We start from the raw sequence: 21,950 nt of genomic DNA on the forward strand, positions 1-21,950 counted from the left end.
TTCAGGTGTACAATATAGCGGTTCTACACTTCCATACAACACCATGTGCTCATCACAAGTGCTTTAGAGGGTAGGAATTGGGGGGATGGGTTATTAATACCCTGGTGGTGGGTATTAAGGAGAGCATAATGAAAGGAGCACTGGTTGTTATACACAAACAAGGAATCATGGAACACTACATCAAAAACTAATGATGTGATGTACAGTGATTGACATAACATAATGAAATAAATTTTTTTAAAAAAGCTTTAAAAAAGCACCCATTACTATGGATATGACAGTATGAACATGATAAATAGGTTTAATTCGGTGAAAATATAATATGGAGAAATATGATTTGTTAGAAATAAATTTCTAAGGAAAGAAAAGTGAGGTTGTCATTGATGATAGTATGACAGATTTCATAATAGTAAGGAAAAGAAAGATGGTCACAATGTAACAGATTTCAGTAGAGCATATTAGAGAAATTTTTATATATATTTCTACCAAGAAAGTATATTCTCAACTTAAAATTCTGACATAACTTTTGTTAAGATTCTGTGGTAGTAAAGACGTTCACGTGAGAAGAATAAAAAGTTTGAGTGTCTATGCTAACCTTGTTCCCTCTTTCTATACTGATAATGTGATTAAACCATTCTAGTTCTATGGGTATCACAGTAAATAAGAAAATTATTATAATCACGTCATCTGTATCAGAAAGAAATATTATGGCAGTTAAATAATACACCAAGGATGAAATACCTTTGGAAGTCATAAGGTTAATGATTCCTAATATTTGGTATTAAAAACTCATGCATTTCTCTGGGAAAAAACTCTCCCCCTCCTTTTCTATTTCCATTATCCTTTTCTCTTCATTTTTTTTTCATACCTCCCTGACTACCATTTTCTTGGGCCTTACTCTGAGGCTGTGGCAGAGAGATGAACTGTGGCCGAACAGAAGCAGGAGTGGCAGTAAAAGCTGAGTTGTTTGTAGAGGTAGAGACTGAAAGGGAGATGGAAGCAGAGGTAGTCATGGCCCCTTGCTGGGACCATGGTGCATGGCTGGGCCGTGTAACTCCCTGAAGCCAAAAAAGGAAAGGGCTCACTTGGCTGAAGACGTAGGGCTTTGTGCAATGTTCATCGAAGTGACTCAAAATTCCCACCTGCACCCATGTGTTCTTTTGTTGTAGATGGCATACCAGAGGTGCCCCTAAGTCACCCTGCAAGAAACAAAGAGCAAAATGCCCATGTACACTTTAAAGGAGGCTAGGAAGTAACTTCTGGTTTTGAAGAAGTAACTTTTGCTTTCCACACCCCTCAACTGTATCACCTTACAGCCAGTCTCGCCAAGAGCTTGCTTGGCTTCCACACAGAAAGTGAACTCATTCAGCTTGGGCCAAAACTGGGCACATGTGCTGACTTGCAGTATTTTTAGATGCCTTTTCTGCAGAATTCCAGGACTTCCTAGTGGAAAAGGGAGAACAGAGAGGATTTTAGTTTTACCCTAGTTAGAGGGAGAAATATGGCTGAAGGAAAAGATAATCACAAACCTTCTATTACATGAAAGCATACTACTCCTTCTTTTCAAATATATCATACTTATGCTCATGTAAATATGCTGCATTACTCACCTCTCATGAGGGACCAACTGGGTAGCCAGCAGTCATACAGCTGTATATTTTTCTCTTGCTCCAGGTTCTCCTCTAGACAGATAGGAAGCACCAAGGGTTGAAAATGTAGGGGCTGTTTCAGGAAGATCAGCCCAGGACCCAAAGGTCCCTTGGGACCTAGGTAGGGCATGGCACGGTGAATGCCTACAGTTTGAGCTTGAGCAGGCTCCTGAAGATCAGTAAGCCCCACTTGGACCAGGGCTAGTGCTTCTGAGTTTTTTCTGGGAGGGAAATTTATCAAGCATTTTATTATTACATATTTCAATGTGGAAAAGAACTCTAGAGATAACATGAATAAAATAAAGTCCAGGTGAGCATGAAAGTACTACTATTCCCTTCACTACTTCTGTCTTATTAGGAACACTATGCTTAGACACCTTCAGAAATGAGGAGGTAAGTTTTACAATGCAAACCATTTAATTGTTGAAAATTCCTAACTTGAATTATTAGGCATCCTAATATTTATCGTGAAAGTAAAATACACCAAATACACCAAATAGTGAAATACACCAAAAACTAATGATGTACTGTATGGTGACTAACATAACATAATAAAAAAAAAACACTTAGTGAAATACATTTTGGAAGTTAGGAGTTGAAATATTGTATAGTAATAATATAAATAACTTTGGACAGTTATTCCCTTTCTGGGGGCTTTGTTTTCCTTGTTTGTCCAAAGACTTACTTCACTATGCTAAAAGAAGAAATAAAACTATGCTCAAAAGGATATTTTTCAAAGAGTTATAATTCTTCTACAGATCCATATATTTAAGAGATAACATGGTTGAAGTCAGAAAGTGGAAAACTGTGAACCTTACTATTTAAACTTTCCATCATTTTATTATAGGTAAAATTATACAAAAATAGGGTATCTTTTAACAGTTCTATTGATTTGGATCCTGAAATTATCTCTGAAAAACAGGTAAAGCACCCATTTATGGATACTTGAGATATGACAAGATACAAGTAGAGATGCTTTCTCTTTAGTTAAGAAAATGTAACAGATGTGACTACTGCAAGAAGATACACAAAATTTGATTTCTGTAACAAAGAATATGTACCATCTTTAAAGAATCTTGAAAGGACATACTCAGACTTACATGAAATTTGCACATCTAGCTGAGGTAAGGATCCACTGTTCATTCAGTACAGAGCCAGCACAGAAATGGGAGAAAGAGAGTTGCACGGAAACCATCCAAGGAAATTCACCCACGTCTGCCTCCCAGCAGTTGGGACAGTGGGGCACAAGGCCAGGTCGTAATCCACACTCTGCAGAAGGAATCCATATTTTCAATAGGTGAAGGAAGTATTATTACCTCCTTTACCTGAACAGTTTGATTTCCTATTTTTTGACTTTATCAAAGTGCTTGTAAATTTTCAACTTTAGGAAAGTGCTTGGAAATATAAATTTTAACCCTATATAGTTGGGTATGGGAATAGAGATTGTCTGAATACACCTCTCTGAAAATAACATATGTCTATTCACTCCTCAAATAGAACAGTAAACCATTTCTAAGCACTAAAAGCATTTTTATAATATGCTCTGAAAGGAACTACACTTATAAAAAAACTGTTTCTAGCAAAATTGGTCTTCTCTGAATATGTACATATCTGTTAAGATTTTGTAATCCATTCCCCATTCTCTGATCTAAATAATGGTTTGAATTATGTCCTGCCCAAGTATGAGGGCATGACTTCTGACCTATAGAGAAACTCTTGTAATTAGGCTCTAACAAAGACCTTGGTGCTAAGGATAATAACTCAAATAGATGACTACACTGAACTTGCCTGTGGCTTCATGAGAAATAACAGCTGTCTTGAAGAGCCAGAAAGCCTGGACACTCCCTTTCCAGGCCACACCTAGGTGACACTCAGCCAAAGAAACGTTGAGTTGTGAATACTTGAGAGGATCTTGTTCAGGCTGATGAGACTTGGTTCCAGATTGAGACCCAGGCATCAGAGAAGGTTCTTTTCTTAAAAGGGTGGCTGGAGCAGCAAGCAGATATGAAAAAGTATGAGAAAGAATGTTCTCTTCAGTAAATTTTAAGGAAGACAGTTCCTTGACAGAGCTATCAGAAGAGGAGGCTAAGGCAGGAGAACAGGAGAGAAGGCTGCTGGAGAAAGAATGGAGCAAGAAGGGAAAATATAGAATAAAGGCAATATACCAGAAGAAATGACCAAATAGGAATGGGGCAATGCACATGGTGATGGGAGAGAACAAGGAATAAGAAAGGAAAATGATGGAGAGAGGGGGCTAAGAGATGTAGATGTTACATCAGGGCTTCCATTTGTTTTTGTAATTTGGAATTTGACAACCTTCGGGTAATGAAGTCTTTCAGGAAGCCAAGTACTTGCAAGGGGAAGAAAAGAAAGGGAATGTTTGTGAGCTCACTCAAACGGAGAGAATTGATTTGATATTGGCTTTCTGTTGTACCTATCTCAGTTGACAAAGCTATAAAATACTGATGTGGGGAAGGAATTATTTCTATTGGTTAAAAAAGGTACATGTTTAGACCAGGAACTGAAATGGCTAGTTAAGGGAGTTGCTCTATCTGGCTCAACCTCAGAAGGAACAAATGATATAATTCTATCGGCTTATAATGCCTGTCAGGTCTGATTTCTACTTCAGTATGGATCCATGTTCTGACTTTGTCATGTTTCTGAATAGCAAATGATGCAATCATACCAGTTTCAGGGTGGGCCCCGGATCTCACTGCTTGGGTTTCAGGATGGATCCAAGGGTGAAACATACCAACTTCAGGCTGCAACCCGGAGCTGAAGATCTGAGATTCGGAATTGGTCGATGGTCTGACTTTATTCATTGGAATGTAGAACCAAGATCTAAGTGCATCAGCATCTAGCTTCATCCAGGGTCTGACTGTTTGGATTTCTGAGTAGGGTTGATTCACAGTACCTCTTTGCTGAATCCAGGGGTGATTTATACCGTCAGCCTGACTCCAGGGACTGACAGATTGGGAGTCAGATTTAATCCAGGGTTGAAATGTATCACTGTGAGTCTGTAACCAAGATGTAATTGTATCAAGTTCCAATGAAGTTGGAGGTTTTACTACTTTGCCCTCTGTCTGGGTCCAAATTTGGATTGTTTCAGTTTCAGGTTGAGTCCATGATCTAATTGTATTGGCTTCAGGCTGGTTCCAAGGTTTTATTGAATCCAGTTTAGTCTGGAACCAGTGTCTTATTACTGTACCAGCTTCTAACTGGGTCAGGGGGTATATTTCTATATTTTCAGACTGGGTCCGTGATCTAATTGTAGCAGTTTCAACCTGAATCCAGGGTTGCACTGTACTGATTTCAAGCTTGGTCCAGGATCTGACTGTACTAGTTTCATACTGAGTCCAAGAGCTACTTATACCATTTTGGGTCCCAGAAGATGTCATTTGAGATTCAAGATGGGACCAAGGCCTAACTGCATCATTTTGAGTCAGGTACCAAAATGTGCCTGTATTTCTTTCAGTCCAGATACTGACTGACTGAGACCCAGGCTTGGTCCAGGGTGTGACTGTACTGCTTTTAGACTGGATCCAGAGGTTGAATATACTAGCTTCACTGTGAAACCATGGTCGCAAGGCATCACCTCCAGAAAGGGTCCAGGTTCTTACTTTGTCTTTTTCAGACTTATTCCAGGGGTGGGATATACCAGTTTTTGTTGGAATCCATGGTATGACTGTAGGAGTTTCATGTTGGGCCAAGGGCTCAAATCTATCAGTTTCAAACTGGGTCAAAGTTCTCACTGTTTGAAGTTTTGAGCAGGCCGAGGTACTTACTCTTTCTGTTTCAGTTTTAAACCAATATCGGCTAATATCAGTTTCAGATAGGGGTAAGAGTGTGGCTGCCTGTGACAAAGGCACTCTCCATGATACCAGTGTTTCAAATTCTGGCAAAGGCCATGTATTAACATTATTAATTCCAGGATGTGTCGACAGAAGAGATGCTTGATTTTCTCCTTGAATCAAGGATTGAGTAGAATCACTTTGAGGATGCAATGAAATACTGAATACACCAGCTTCAGGCAGTATCCATGATTTCTTAGACTCAGATATAAGTACAGTCCAAAATATGACCGTATCAGTTACACTCGGTATATAAGAATTTACTGCTTGATATTCAGACTGAGTCCAGGATATAATTGTGGACATTGCAGAATGTGTCCAGGATTTTACTAATGAATATTCATTATGAGTCCATATTTTCACTGTAGAAGCTTTAGTGTCTGTCAAAGGATTTAGAAGAGAGGAGGCCTGGGTCCATGTTGTGACGGTAGAAACAAGTGTCACTGTCCAGGGATTTACTGCTGGAAACACACCTTGGTTCCATGACATGACTCTGGAAGCAAGAGCCTCTGTCCAGGGATTTACTGCTGGAGGTACAGCTTGAGTCCATGATGTGACTCTGGGTGTATCAGTGTCTGTCCAGGGATTTACTGCTGGAGGTACAGCTTGGGTCCATGGAGTGACTCTGGATGCACCAGCCTCTGTCCAGGGATTTACTTCTGAAGGGATAGCTTGGGTCCATGGAGTGACTTTGGATGCATCAGCTTCTGTCCAGGGATTTATTCCTGGAGGTGCAGCTTGGGTCCATGGCATGACTCTGGATGCGCCGGCGTCTGTCCAGGGATTTCCTTCTGGAGATACAGCTTGGGTCCATGATGTGACTCTGGATGTACCAGCCTCTGTCCAGGGATTTATTGCTGGAGGAAGAGCTTTGCTCCATGATGTGACTCTGGATGCACCAGCCTCTGTCCAGGGATTTACTGCTGGAGGTACACCTTGTGTCCATGGAATGACTCTGGATGCACCAGTGCCTGTCCAGGGATTTACTACTGGAAGTACAGCTTGGGTCCCTGGAAAGACTCTGGAAGTGACAGCCTCTGTCCAGGTATTTACTGCTACTGGAAATACTACTTGGATCCATGGTATGTCTCTCAAAGTGACAGCTTCTGTCCCTGGATTTACTGCTACAGATATAGCTTGGGTCCATGATGTGACTCTGGAAGCAACAGCCTCTGTCCAGGGATTTACTGCTGGAAATTCAGCTTGGACCCATGGTGTGACTCTGGAAGTGATAATCTCTGTCCAGGGATTCACAGCAAGAGCCTGACCCTGAGTTAGGGCTGTGACTGTGTCACTCTCAAATTGTGTCCAAGTTTTAACCACTACAGATTGAATAAGGGTGAATTGTGGGAATATTTCAAAAGTAGACCAAGGAATTACTGTTTTGGCTTGGGTCCAAAATATATCTGATGAAGTTAATATCTGTGTCCAAGGTTTTGCTCTTGAAGATTCATCCAGGACCCACACTGTGACTGTATCTGCTACAGACTTTGTCCAGGGATTTAATGCTTGGGATTCGGCCTGAGGCCACAGGATAATTGTATCAGCTACAGCCTGTGTCAATGAACTTACTGCTGGATATTCAGCTTGTGTCCATGGCATGACTAAGGAAGCTACAGGCTCTATCCAAGGATTTACTTCTGGAGATTCAGTCTGAGTCCACAATATGACTATACTAGCCTCAGGCTCAACTGACTGTTTTAGGGCTGGAGATTTGTACTCTGATTCAGACTGTGTCCATGGATTTACTGCCAGAAATTGAACCTGAGTCCAAGTATTTACTGATGGAGATTTAGTCTGTGTCCATTCTGTGACTCTATAAGCTATAGGTTGTGTCCACTGATTTACAGCTAGAGATTCAGCCTGGGTCCATAATGGGACTATGGAAGCTATAGCTTCTGTCCTGGGAATTAAGGGTGGAGATTCAGACTGAGTCCACCTTTTGACGGTACCAGTTTCAGTGTCCAATGTTTTGGGCAACTGTTGTGTCCAAAGTTTTACTTCTGAAAATTGAGATTTGGTGCCTGGTGTGACTTTATCAAATTTAGTCTCTATCCAGGGCTTCATGGTTGGAAAAAATCCCATGGTCCATGGTATGGCTGTTTCAGAAACAGCCTCTGTCCAGGTATTTTCTTCTGGGGATTCATTCTGAGTCCATGGTATGACTGTGTTATTTTCAGTCTGTGTCCAGGTATTTACTGCAAGAGATTCATCCTGGATCCAAGGTGTGACTGTAACATTTTCAGGTTGTGTCCAGAGATTTGCCACTGGCAGTTCAGGCTGAGTCCACTGTGTGACTATACGAGACAAAGGATACATCAAGAGCCTTTGTCCTGGAAATTCAGTCTTTGCCCATGTTGTGACAGTATCAGCTAAAATATCTGTCCGGTGATTAATTGCTGAAGCTTCTCCCTGTTTTGAGAGTATAACTGCTTCGGTTTCAGACTGTGCCCAGGGATTAACTTCTGGAGTCTCAGCCTGTCCCCATGCCCATGGTGTTGATGTATCAGCTTCATTTTGTGCCCTGGGATTGATTATACCCACATCTGGCTGAATCCGACGTCTTATGTGAGATTCAGATTGTGTCCAGAATCTAACCTTATCACCTTCAAGCTCATCCCAGGGCCTTACAGTGTAAATGTCATGTTGTATCCAGGCTCTTAGCTTGTCTGCCACAGGTTGGTTCCAGGGCCTAACTATTTCTGTTTTGGACTGTATCCAGTGGTGGGCTACTTGGGATACTGGCTCTGTCCACATTGTGGGTGTCTCCACTTGAGTCTGGAACCAATGTCTGACACTGTCAGCCTCAGATTTAGTCCTAAGCCTGGGTATATCACCTTCAGGTTGGGTCCAGGAATGGGCTGTTTGAAATTCTGTCTCAATCCAAGGTTTGAATGTATGCATTTGAGTATACAACCAGGGTCTGACTCTATCAGCTTCAAGCTCAGACCAGGAAATGGTTGTCTGAGATTCAAGTTGGTTCCATGTTCTGAATGTATTGGTTTGTATTTGCAACCAAAGTCTAGCTATATCAGCTTCAGGCCCTGTCCAGGGTGTAATTGTATTAACTTTAAACTGCCTCCAGATTCTGAATGTCAATGCTTCAGGCTTCATCCATGGTTGGATGCTACTAGCTTTTGACTGAGTCCATGGTCTCACTATGTCAACTTCAGGCTGAGTCCAAGGGTAGAGTGTTTGCAAGTCTGGCTGAGACCTTGCTCTCATTTGATTAGACTGAGTCCAAAACCAGGATCTGGCTGTACCAGCTTTAGGCCTGTTCCCAAGTCTGAAGGTTTCAATTTCAGTGTGTGTCACGGATCTAATTATATGTGCTTCTGACTGGGTCCAATGTTTGTCTTTACCATTTTCAGTCTGGGCTCTAGGTCTGACTATTTGAAACTTAGGCTGAATCCAGCGTCTGATTCTTTCAGTTTTAATCTGTAACCATGGTCTGATTTCTGCTTTCAGCTGAGTCAGTGGTTTTCTTGCCTGGGTTTCTGGCTGGGTCCAGGTTTGGGTTATGGCAGCTTCAGGTTTACTCCAGGGCCTGGTTGTATCAGCTTTAGACTGAAAAAAAGGCTTAATTACATTTGTAATAATATGTGTCAAAAACCAGGTTGTATCTGCAGTTTGAATCTGGGGTTTGACCATAAAAGATTCACGTTTACTCCATGGACTTATTCTCTCCATTTGACTTGAGGCTTTGCTCAGACTGGTATTATATTGTGCCCAAGACTTAATAGTGTTTCTTGCAGATGGTATCCAAGTGAAAGGCATATTAAGTGCTGAAGAAGTCCACAATTGAGCTGACTTAGATTCAGGAAGAATCCAGTATTCATTAGTCTTTTCTGTAAGTTCTTGGGATCCATCTAAATTTAAGACTGACTGAAACCAGGGTTCCAACGTAAGAGTTACTGTAGGATACTGAGATCCATCTGCATTTAGCGTGGAATGAGTCCAGAATTCATTTTTATTAACTGTTAAAGGAACCCATGCATTCAAGTTATAAGTTACTGGTTTAAAAGCAGTGTGAACTCTACCGACTACATGGTGTATTTGGCTTCCAATATTCTCTTCACTTGATTGTATCTGCATCACTGTTCCAGTTTTATCAGGTACAGAATGTGTCCAAGGTCCAATGTCAGGGGTAATTTCTAGCCAGGGTCTAGCTAGAAGTTGACCATGGAAAGGAACCTTACTAGACTGAACTTGAAACTGTACAGTATTAACCCCAGAAAGAAGGTGGGATCCATCTATGCCACTTGAAAACAAAACCCAGGTTATAGCAGAACTAACTAATGGTAGAGTATGAAGCCCAATGATACCAGCTAAAGGATTAACCCAGGGGTTTACTGAATTGGTCATCGTTTGGTATTGATATTTCATTGTATCTTTCTGAGGAAGGCCCCAGGGTATAGATTTATCAGGTGTTGGAGTCTTTGGGGGTCCAGAAAGAACCAAAGTTTCAGAAGTACCAGCTATTGGGGTATTCCAGGGCTCAGAAATATCAGAAGGATCCCGCTGTTTGGTAACAAGAGACGTCCAAGATTGTATCATTGGGAATTTGCTAGTTGAGGAGAGCTGACTAGCTTGAAGGTGTAACTGTCTACTGCCAGGAAAAGAGTCTCTATTATTTAAACGAAAAAATACTGGAGGAGGATTCCGGTGCTGTCTGTTCAGTGGGAAAGTGCCTAATCTTCTCTTCCGTGACTGTACAGAGAGTCTGTGGGAGGTCAAAATGGCAGTACCCCTGCTCAGGCTAAGCCTGTCTTGTGGACGATGTTCTACCCCAGGAGTAAAATTGCAGGGTAGGGAAAAAATAGGATCCAGTGGCTTCTGAGATGTCTTGATAAGCCATTTCACCCAAGATAAATATGGGGCTGTCTTGATGACAAGAACAGGGTCATAACAGGCCATTGAGGATTCACTGACCAGGCCTACCAGTTCCCAGTGGTTGCCACAGAGGCAGAGAACAGGACTACCCTGCTGTACCTGAATGAGGAAAAAAGATAAGCCGTATTTATGTGGGACAAACGGGCAGACAAACATAAATCGTAAGAATATATTAAATATATGTAACATAAGTTATATGTAAATATATAATATATAAATTATAAAATGTATGGCTACACTTTTGTCATAAATAATATCTGTATATTATATACATATTATCAATAAATACATTGAAATAGATAAGATTTATATATTTTTCTGCATATATCCATATGACATGGTGAAAAATAATAAATGTTACCTGGTACATACTTCATAAAGCTCCAGAATAACTTACACACACATAATTGTAACTCCATTTAAAGGAGAAAAACTAAATTACAAAGGATATTTAGAGAAAACTCCCACGTTCTAAATAGCAATTACATATTCAACATTCTTTATTTGGATATCACTTATTCCCTTTGCTGAGTATTTCTAGGCAGGGCAAACTTACACAATCATATGTAATGACTGTGTTTATCCTTATCACTCCACGTCATTACTCTGGTTCAAGTTGTCCTCATTTATTTTCAAACCATCGTCATTTCTGCTATTCTCTCATACCCAAACTTATTCCATGCTTTGTTCCTCCTGGCAGGCAGGATGATACTCAGAGTAAAATCCAAAGGTGTTGTTAATTAGTTTCTGATCTCAGCTCAACATTTTTCCTTTGTTCATTTTGCTACCATCATATTTGTTTCATTCTTCACGGAAAATTTTCCACAGTAGTATCCTTTGCCTGGAATTGGCTTCCCTCGTGGGATTAACTTGGGTTGATTTCTCAAGGGCTGTAAGTTTTTGGTCAAATAGAACATTTTTAAAGATCTTCTGCATTTCTCCTATTTTAACAGCCCATCTTCATTATTTTCTTGGGAAACAATTGTTAGCTTTTGAGTAAGCTTCATGTGGTTAAGGATAATTATATGCTTTTTTTAAACTGCTGCATCTTAGCATAGCACCAAATCATGTTTAGGCAATCAATATTTGATGAATGAATGATTCCTTATTGTTTTTGCAGTTCATGCCAGACCATTTTGTGGGAATAAATGTGAAGAGTACAAAGGTACTTTAATAGACTTTGTTGGTTAGATTTCTAAATAAATCTGGCTTCTTGAATTTAATTTTAAAAGCCATCTTTCATTCCACCTTCCAGAACAGGAAATATTTGATTCTTCTAAAATACATTTTTTTTTTTTTTTTGCATTAAAATCTTTCTGTGACTCCAAGGACTTCTACAACTGAGTCCAGGCACCATTACTTCATAATTGGTCCAAAGCAATTTTCTTTTCTCTTTTTTTAAATATTTTTCTTAGCATCATGTGCCCCTTACAAATTTTACCACTCAAATATTTTCTATGCATTGAATGGTCATTACATTTGCACATCTTATTTCTATTATGAAGAGCTACTTTCCTCTCAAAATTTTAAGTATGCCCTTCTTCTATCCAAATGTAGATATAATTGTTATCTCCACTGTTCACAATAAAGATTTCTATAAGAACATTAACAAAATTATATTTTTACTAAATTACTGCACTACTCTCTCCTATCAAAACATAAACTCTGGTGACCGGGCCCAGAAAATCAGGATTTTCTAAGAACTGGGACCAGGCCTATTTCCTCTATGTACCCTATCAATTTGTAATCTACCACGCGGTGGTTACCTTGTCTTTCTTAATTTCAAATTTCTCAAATATTGGTTTCAACGCTTTGGTCTTTTGGGCTTGACAAAGTTTTGGCAATATGTTTATTAAGAAGAATTTGATATCACCCATATCCCTTTTCCACTACAAATTTTAACATCTTCCTTATTTGTAAATTTCAAACATTTTTATTTTTGCCTCTCACTTTTTTTGCCTTAAATTTCTTTGTAGCCATTTGTGACTTCTTAAATTTTATCTGTTACAAACTAAGTATTACTACATGTAGTATATAACACAAATATTACTACATATCTTCTAGGTTGAGCGTTGGGAAAAAAGTCATGATACTCTTTTAAAATATATATTGGTAGCAGGTACTCCTCATCTCTAACTCAGTTACAATATTTTTGTAGCTTCAGGATGGTGAGATAATAATTACACCTCATAACTGAAGACTTTTAAGTACTCAGTTTGTATTTGTAAAACTGACTTCTATTTGTATTCTAACAAACCAATCCAAGGATAACCTGTTCTTCCCATTGCCTCGAATATATTTTAGCAAATTTTCTAATTCTGAAATTTCATTGATGAAAATATTCCTGCTTTATTTGTGACCTTAAGAATAAATATATCTTTGAATATTTTTTGACATAATGTATGTATGATTATATAATCACATAAACATTACACCTGTGGATTGCATGTGAAAGTAAAGAAACTTTCTTTTTTATTAAGGGAGGAAGAGTCAACATGTTATCGAACGCTCTTAAATTCTTAAGTGTACAGTGTAAGATTGTTAACTATATACACTAGGTTGTTCAGCAGATCTCCAGCACTTATTCATCTTGCATAAATGAACTTGTATCCATTTTACATTTGACATATATTTTTACATCTCCCCCCAATGGTAACTCTGCCCTTATACAGTAAGTACCCAGCAGTCTCCTTGTGGCTGACTCCAGATGCATAAGTTGTTACTTTTAGTTAGGTGGATATATTGATGGTGGCAGAATGAGAGGTCCAGCAGCTTAACTGACAGCTTTTTGATACTGGTTCCAAAGTTATTGTGGTCTGAGGGAATAGAGATAGAAAGGACTATGAGATATGGGTTATTATATTCCTATGATTTACTACTAGGTTGGTACAACTTTCAATCTTTCAATCACAAAAAATTACTGAGATAACTCTGACTTCTCCTTTCCTTCCATCTAATCTCATACATACTTATTTCATACTTTCTTGTATTTTTTAGCTGTTCCTAAATCCCTCAGAATATTATAACCCATGATATTGTCACTTTTCCTTCTTTCCTCCATGTGAAGTGGAGTAATATGGCCTTAATTATTTACAAGATTTTTTAACATCCTATTTTATTTTTGCACTGTTTTGCTTTGTTTTTTCTATATCATTATATGAGCTACATTTATGATATGACAGAACATGACACTTGAGCTTACTCTGATATTGGTATACCCTGCAGTGTCTGTACTGGCAGTTATAACAGCTCTTCCAGAAGATGTTATAAGTGTGATAAAGTGGTATTCCCCCCACCCTGATAGGGTACTGTAGCAGGATGACTCCTATGTCTCCTTTGACTGGATCCATTCCAACTTGTGGACCAAAACTGGGGTGCAGGCATATTGTATGGCCAAGTAAGATATCTTCTTGGTCAATGACTGCTGAAATGTCAGAGTCCAAATGTTTCCTAAAGGAATAGAAAAGTACAGAAGAGCATAATGAAATTAGACTGAGAAAAACATTTCATTAGCTTCATTTAACCTGAAATGTTAATGTAATCCAACAAATTTCTCTTAACATCCCTGTAAAATGATGCTCTACATTGCAATAGAATTTGACTTTTAGAACTCCAAGCTTCATTTTTAATATGTTATTTTCCAACAACAAAGTCCCTTGAATGCGTCACTAACCAATGCAAATAAAATTAATTTTGACAAAACAAATATAAAGTATATATGTAACTATGATCCCTTTATCGCGATTCTAGATGTACTTACAGTTTATTCAGACAGCTGGCTGTGGAGAGGATCCACCACTGACTCAGAATAATGCCCTGGCAGTTTTCAGCCAGGGACACTAGCCATGGGATGTTGCTGGATGCTGTCAATGGGGCAACCGTTGGGGTCAATGAGCTTAACCACTGCTTTTGAGAATTGGGTACTAAAAGGCCAGATAGGGAGGAGAGGAGGTAAATATAACATGATAAACAACATCTTGCTGAATGATTATTGATATTTGTCATCCTAACTTTCATTTGTTGAAGATGTGAAATAAGAGAATATAGAGAAGAATGAGAAACATAAATAAAAGTGGCAAAATGTAAGACTAGATGAAAGACAAACATGATAAGAAGTAAGAAATGAAATAAACATCAAGGAGAAAAACAGAAGATATTTTAAAAAGCTAAGGAAAATAAAAAATATTTCCCCAGTAATAACACAAACAGAGGAGAAAAAAATCCCAATTATCTGTAACTTACCACCACAGCAGTGAAAAAACAGTCCCCAAAACTGACAGAAGCAAAGTGGAGATCTCATGTTGGCTCAAGTGGATGTGAATGCAAGATAGGGTTCTAGTCGAGTAGTTGCCAGGGTTGGGATTGAAATTATAGCATATAGAATGTCTGACATCATAATACCTACTTATGAGATAAGTGCCTTCTTCTATTATGTTCACCCAACAAGAAATGTTTCCCATATTTACTCAAGTTAAATGTAACTTAAATATTGAAACAAACTTTTATTTAGTTCAATATTGACTTTCATTTTTGGAGTGAGAAAATGAAATACCCCATTCCCACACTTTGTAAAGAATATAATCTCTCTGGCTTTACCATGTAGCTTTACGTACCTGCCACATATACATACTAATTAAAAGAATTAGTTCCACATGATCTAACACAGAAGTTGATGAAATACTAAACAATGATAGTTTAAAGTAACTTACAAATCAGTATGAAAATGATAGAAACTACAATTGTAGAAAATTAACTCAAGAGCTACAAACACTTCTCTCTGATGACAATATTGGGCAAAGAGCAACAATTCAATAATATTTACCTACTCTCATATGGAGTGTGCCATAAGTTGAACACATAAATCTGAGGACAGGAAGCCTTGGCCTGCCTAAGTTTTTTAATTCAGTGGAGGAATATATTAGTTAAGGTTAGTTTCTGCTGGACTGGACAGATAATATAAATCAATTATATAAGAATAAATATATATTTCATATGATAGGAGTCGTGAGATACCTGTGAAGTCAGCTTCATGAATTTATCTGAGTTCTTTCTATCTTTCTGGTCAGCAATTTTATTATTTGAATTCCATTCTGACAATGCCTAAAAAATGCTTTATCTCTACCATGTCCTTGTTCAAAACACCAATTAAAAACAGAGAAAAGAGGGCAAAGGCAAAATCTAATGTCTTCCATTTAAGTCTTTATTCCATTTTGAGTCTGTTTTTGTGTATGGTATAAGGAAATGGTCCAGTTTCATTCTTCTGCATGTGGCTGCCCAATTCCCCAACACCCTTTAGTGAAGAGACTGTCTTTTTTCCATTGAATATTCTTTCCTGTTTTGTCGAAGAATCGTTGACAACAGAGGTGAGGGTCCATTTCTGGGCTCTCTATCCTGTTCCATTGATCTATGTGTCTGTTTTTGTGCCAATAGCGTACTGTCTTGGTGACAGCTTTGTAATAGAGCTTGAAGTACGGAATTGTGATGCCGCCAGCTTTGCTTTTCTTTTTCAAGATCGCTTTGGCTACTTGGGAGCCTTTTCTGGTTCCATACAAATTTTAGGTTAGTTTGTTCTAGCTCTGTGAAGAGTGCTGGTGGTATTTTGATAGGGACTGCATTAAATGTGTATGTTGCTTTGGGAACTATGGGCCTTTTAATAATGGTTTTTATTCCTATCCATGAGCATGGAACATTTTTCCATTTATTGGTGTCCCTTTCAATTTTTTTCAGGAGTGTTCAACTTTTGCAGAGTACAGATCTTTTTCCTCTTTGATTAGGTTTATTCATAGGTATCTTATGTTTTTTGGTGTAATTGTAAATGGGATCAATTTCTTTTTTTAAATTTACTTTTTTATTATGTTCAGTTAGCCAACATATAGTACTCATTAGTTTCTGATGTAGTGTTCAATGATTCCTTAGATGCCTATAACGCCAAGTGCTCATCATACCTGCCCTCCTTAGTACTCTAGAGAAGAACACAAGCAGCAACCTCTTGAAACTTGGTCATATCACCTTCTTACTAGACACATTTCTGGGGGCAAGGGAAACAAAACCAAAATGAACTTTTGGGTCTTCATCAAGATACAAAGTTTCTGCACAATGAAGGAAACAATCAACAAGCCAAAAAGGTAACCAATGGAATGGGAGAGGATATTTACAAATGACATATCTGATAAAGGGTTAGTATCCAAAATCTATAAAGAAATGATCAAACTCAACACCCAGAAAATAAGAAATCCAGTTAAGAAATGGGCAGAAGACATGAACAGATATTTTTCCAAAGAAGACATCCAGACGGCCAACAGACACATGAAAAGAACCTCATCATCAGGGAAATACAAATGAAAACTACACTGAGATATCACCTTACACCTCTCAGAATGGCTAACACAAGAAACAGGTGTTGGTGATGATGCAGAGAAAGGGGAACCCTCTTACACTCTTTGTGGGAATGCAAACTGGTACAGCCACTCTGGAAAACAGTACGGAGTTTCCTTAAAAGGTTAAAAATAGAGCTACCTTATGACTTAGCAATTGCACCTCTAGGTACTTATCCGAAAGACATAAAAATACCAATTAACAGAGGCACATCCACCCCAATGTTTATAGCAGCATTAAATTCAAAAGCCTAACTATGGAAAGAGCCCTAATGTCCCCTGAGTAATGAATGGACAGGGAAGATGTGGTATACATACAATGGAATATTATCTGCCATCAAAAATAATGAATCTTGCCGTTTGCAATGATATAAATGGAACTCGAGGGTATTATGCTAAGCAAAATAAGTCAGTCATATGTGGAATTAAGAAACAAAACAGATGAACACAGGGGAAGGGAAAAAAGAGAGGGAGGCAAACATAGTAATTAAACTATAGAGAACAAACTAGGGTTGTTGGAGGGGAGGTGGGCTGAGGATGAGCTAAAAGGGTGATGAATATTAAGAAGGGACTTGTGATCAACACTGGGTGTTATATGTAAGGGATGAATCACTTCCTGAAACCAATATTACACTGTATGTTAAATAACTAGAATTTAAATAAAAACTTAAAAAAAACTAATGTCTTCCAGCAGATGAAACTCAATAAGTCATCTTTTCCTGTATTTCCACAGCAACCCCACTGTTTGTTTTTCCTTCCCTCTTTCACTATTCTGTGAAAGGCACTACTGTAATAATTTAAGCTTTATGATAGCTCTCAAAATGTTTTAAAGATAATTTTTATATTAACAATTAGTAAAAATGAGAGCACAATGTTTAATAATGAATAATGGATAAATTGATTTTAAAATGCTATTAAACTAATGCTTACATTGAAATCTGCGTGATGAATACAATTAAGCAAACAAAATAGGACAAGGAATAGAGTGCCTACTGTTTGTTTAGATGCCTAAATGAGGAAATAAAACATGCAGTGTCCAAGACATTTAACGAAATCCAGTGTAAATGAGTAAAAATGAGAGTGGAAGCAACATAAAGCTACAGAGGAAGATATTTACCCAATATTAACAAATCTATAATTTGTTTGGTGTGTTTGCAGGTGCACGGGTATGTGTGTTTGTGAGGCCCTGTGTGCGTACCAGTGCGGAGGGACCCTGAGTGTTTATGTGTTGTGTGTGTGTGTTTGCATGCCGACGTATGTGTTGATGTGTGTGTCCAAGTGTGCATGCTTGAGTGCCACAGACCTTGTGAGTTGGTGGGTGTTGCCTGAGTGTGTGTTTGCACATGGATGGGTGTGTGTAGGGGTGACCATTTGCACATACCTGTGTGGAGACACCATGTGTGGTCCTATTTCATTTGTGTGTCTGTTTGCATGCGTGTGTATGTGTGTATGTGTGTGGCGATGTGTGAGTGCCTGTGTGCCGGTTACAGTGTGTGCTTCCCGGTGTTAGGTGTGTGTGTGTGTCATGTGCACGGCCGTGTGTGTTCCTGGCAATTGTGCATGCCTGTGTACTAGAGATCAAATGTGTTGGGTGTGTGTTTCCTGAGTGTCTTTTCCTGTTTGTGTGGCCAAGTGTGCATGCTTGTATGCGGGGACTATGTGTTTGTTGTCTTTGATTCCCAGTGCACGTGAATGTGTGTGTGCATGCGAGCAGAAACCTGTCTGGCTGTCTGGGCAAGGCCATGGGTGTATGGTGTGTATGTGTGTTTTCAGGCACACCTCGGTGTGTGACTTTCTGCGGGGCTACGTATGTATGGACATGTGCCAGAGACCTTTCAAGTGAGTGTTGAGTGTATGTGTGCTTGCATGCGCGAGGGTGTCTGTGTGTGTCTCTGTGTTTGCAGGCCGTTGGGTGTCTGTGTGTGTCTCTGTGTTTGCAGGCCGTGTGTGTGTGTGTGTGTGTGTGTGCGCGCACATCTGTAGCCACCTGTTCATGCCTCTGTGTTGGAGATTGTGTGCGTGTTTGGTGTGTGTATTGCATTAGCACGTGTGTGTGTATTTGCAAGGTCATGTGAGGACACATGTGTCCCGAAAAAACGTATGGGTGTGTGTGATTTGCATGTATGTGTGTTAGCATGAGCTCATGTGTGGGTGTGCGTGTTTGAGGGTGCAGGATCAGAGGTGTATGCCTGTGTACTGAAGATTCTGTGTGTTTCTTGAGTGTCTGTGTGCTGTATGGACCGTGTGTGTGTGTCTGTGTGTGTGTGTCTGTGTGTGTGCGTGTCTGTGTGTGTGTGTCTGTGTGTGTGTGTGTGTGTGTGTATGTTGTTCTGGGGCCAATTGTGTATTCTTCTGTACTGGAGACCGTTCGTGTATGTTGTGGGTATGGGGTTACATGTGCAAAAGTGTGTGTGTGTATTGGGAAGCTCACTGCACATGCCTGTGAACCAGAGACTTTGTGTCACGTGAGTGTGTGCATGAGCACGTGCATATGTGTGTGTTGGAGCGGCTCAGTGTGCATTCCTCTGCGACACAGACCGTGTGTTTCTGTTACTTGTGCGTATCCTGAGTGCAGGAGTGTGTAAATGTGTCTGTGTGAGGGCCAGTTGTGAATGCATGTGTGCCTAAGACCGTGTGTATTTGTTGTGCGTGTGTGTGTGTGACTTTTTGGGTGGAGGGGGGTGTGTGTGCTAGTGCCGGGCCAAGCATGTATGGCTGTGCTAGAGACCGTTTGTGAGTGTTGCGCATGTGCTTGCGAGCGCAGCCGGGTGTGTTTGCACGGGCAAGTGTGCATGCCTGTGAGCAGGACACGTGTGTTTGTGTCTTATGTGATCTCAGTGTGTGTCCATGCACAGGTGTGTGTGGGAGTGGACATGTGCAGCCACATGCATTCCTGCGGGTTGCAGATTGTGTATTTCTGCACATGTGTGTGTGAGAGAGAGAGTGGTGCCTGTCTGCATGGGTTTGTGTCTGTGCGTGTGTGCGGCCATCTTCTATCTGCTGTGTCAAGCCCGGGTGTGTGGGTGAGTGTCCTGTGTGTGTGTTTCCATGGGCTCGTGTCTGTGGTGCCTGTCTCTGTGTGTTTCCAGGCACATGTGATTGTGAGTGTGAGCGGCCACTGGCACATACCTGTGTGTCGAGACTATATGCGTGTATGTTGTGTGTCCAAGCGTTTGCATGTGCAAGCGTGTGTATATGTGCGTGTGTAGGCCCCAGTCAGAAAAGGAGAGGGACTGCGGGATTTCCAGCTCTGCGGATTATGGAGAAAGGGGCAAGAGGCCGAGGGTAGCCATGTCCCTCCGGACACACAGGCCTCGTGTGCATTTGTGTTTCTTCAGGAATCTGTCTCCCCTCTCGATGCCCAGATGCACAGGGCCCAAGGCAAGGAGGGAGGGGTTGGAGTTGTCAGGCGGGTGTTAGGCACACCACCCATCCGTGCTGATTGCACAGATGGTTTCAGGTGTGGGCAATAGCTAGGGGTTTCAGTCTCCTTCCTGGGCCGCACACCTCTTGTTGTGTGTGTGTGTGTGTGTGTGTGTGTGTATGTTGTTCTGGGGCCAATTGTGTATTCTTCTGTACTGGAGACCTCTCACCTTCCCGCCCCGACAAGGGCAATGCCAGAAGTCTGTCATTGCACAAATGTCAGCTGGGACTGGGAGTGGACATGGACAGCATCCACATGAAGGGCGAACAGATAAAAACCAGGGTCCAAAGACCGTGGGTGCGCATATGAAATCCACTCTGGTGGAAACGTGTGGAGACCCAGTCGGGCACTCTACCTGTAGATATGTGCACGCTTCTCCCACCTGAGACGGGGGGAGGGGGGCTGTGTGAGAAGCCCCTTCTTGTCGGTGATGCCTGGAGCCAGGCTTCCATTGGCACCGGACCCACGGCCCCAAGCCTACTTTGCAGGCTCGAAACCACACTTGGACATCTCTCACTACATTTGTCGGCCAGCTCTGGGGTTGTGATGGCCCGGCTTGATGTTCCACTCACGGTCTGACCCGGCGGACCCAGAGAGGGGAAGGCTAGGGAGGATGCATTCTCCTCTGCAGTCCAGACGAGCCGGGAACCCCTTCCCTGGGCATTCTTGCAGTTGGCAGAATGCAACGGAAGACAGTCCGTTGCTGGTGGTGGAGGCCTTTGTGCTGCCTGTCGCCTGGGAGCCGTCCTCAACTCCTTGCCGCCGGGCCTTCCAAAGAGTGGGCACTGAGGTCACCAAACGGGCAGACAGCATCCACCTGGGGATGGATGGTGGACAGCATCCCTCTGCCGTCCTCTCCACAGGGATGTTGCAGACTTCCTCTTCATAGAGGGGCATCTGGGTCCCCTTTGCTGTATGCTCTTGGCTCCAGGAAAAGGCATGCGTCCCTCTGTCCTCCATGGCAAACACACTGTGTGTCTGTGAGACTGTGTGAGGGTGTGTTTGTGTGGGCACTCAACCTGGCACCTTTTCGAGGATCACCGGACTGGGTGCCGGTCCCAGAGGGGGAGATGACTTTGATTTCCTGGGAAAGGAGCTGCTCCGAGACTCATCTGCATCTTTCTTCCTGAAGCCTTTAGGTTCCAGAGGCCGTGTGGCCAGAGGGGTCAGAGAAAGAGCGCCGGAAGCCAAAGTCAGAGAGGAGGACGGAGAGGAGAGCGTGAGGAAAGGACAGGCGGACCGGTGGACAGAGCGCTCTTCCTCGCTCGTCTCCTGACCAGCAAAGGACATGCACTGGGACAAACTGTAGCCGCACATTTCCCCCGAACAGGCAGACGGTTTCGGGGCCTCTGTCTCCTGGAATCGCACGATGACTACTCCAGGGCCTGGGCTGACCATTTCCACGCACACTGGACCAGGCTTCCCGGTGGTGCACACAGTGTCCCGAGTCTCAGAGGAGTCTATTCGGGAAGGGCGAGGGACAGCTTCGCATTGTTGGTAGAAAATCCAGGCAGAAGGCGCGCCCGACGAGGCCGCGGCAGGGGCGTGGGCGGGGTGGTGGGGTGCGGATGGTGTTGGGGGGCGGCGTGGGGGTGCGAGGGTTGGGGTCGGTGCAGCTGGGACCCCGAGGCCACCCCCGAAGAGGCGCACCGGCAGGCTCCCTTGCTGGATGGCTGTCTCCCGTGGGGGCGAGAGGCGGGGCCGGCGGCGGCCACGCCCACCACCGTGAGACTACTTGGACCCGGGGGCCGGACCGCGT

General features: G+C 41.5%; 2 protein-coding genes across 2 annotated transcripts; both read right to left on the reverse strand.

Moving 5' to 3' along the window:
- Positions 1–868: 868 nt before the first annotated feature.
- Positions 869–5,089, reverse strand: LOC148161530 (serine protease 27-like; the record flags this gene model as incomplete). The annotated part of the gene is made up of 5 exons (XM_088020806.1): positions 3,438–5,089; positions 2,750–2,918; positions 1,611–1,870; positions 1,310–1,443; positions 869–1,199 (listed from the first exon to the last, which is right to left on the reverse strand). Coding segments are annotated over exons 1-5 (1,309 nt in total), but the record flags the coding sequence as incomplete, so codon positions are not given.
- A 2,300-nt stretch (positions 5,090–7,389) lies between these two features.
- On the reverse strand, positions 7,390–14,693 carry LOC148161531 (uncharacterized). The gene is made up of 7 exons (XM_088020790.1): positions 14,636–14,693; positions 14,154–14,316; positions 13,596–13,843; positions 13,073–13,209; positions 8,632–10,492; positions 7,525–8,568; positions 7,390–7,403 (listed from the first exon to the last, which is right to left on the reverse strand). Exons 1-7 carry the CDS (start codon positions 14,691–14,693, stop codon positions 7,390–7,392), a joined length of 3,525 nt encoding a protein of 1,174 aa, XP_087876916.1.
- Positions 14,694–21,950: the final 7,257 nt, after the last annotated feature.

The sequence above is a fragment of the Eumetopias jubatus genome, unplaced genomic scaffold (assembly GCF_037043125.1).
Source record: "Eumetopias jubatus isolate StellerSeaLion01/CBP00866 unplaced genomic scaffold, mEumJub1_p1.0 scaffold_172, whole genome shotgun sequence".
Classification (NCBI taxonomy): Eukaryota; Metazoa; Chordata; class Mammalia; order Carnivora; family Otariidae; genus Eumetopias; species Eumetopias jubatus.

Excerpts from the sequence above, each read along its gene's own strand:
- LOC148161531 (XM_088020790.1), bottom strand. The coding sequence starts at position 14,693 with ATGAGATCTCCACTTTGCTTCTGTCAGTTTTGGGGACTGTTTTTTCAC. Across the intron at positions 14,317-14,635 it reads GTTTTTTCACTGCTGTGGTG|TACCCAATTCTCAAAAGCAG; the intron begins GTAAGTTACAGA and ends CTGGCCTTTTAG. Across the intron at positions 10,493-13,072 it reads AGCCACAAGGAGACTGCTGG|GTACAGCAGGGTAGTCCTGT; the intron begins GTACTTACTGTA and ends TTCCTCATTCAG.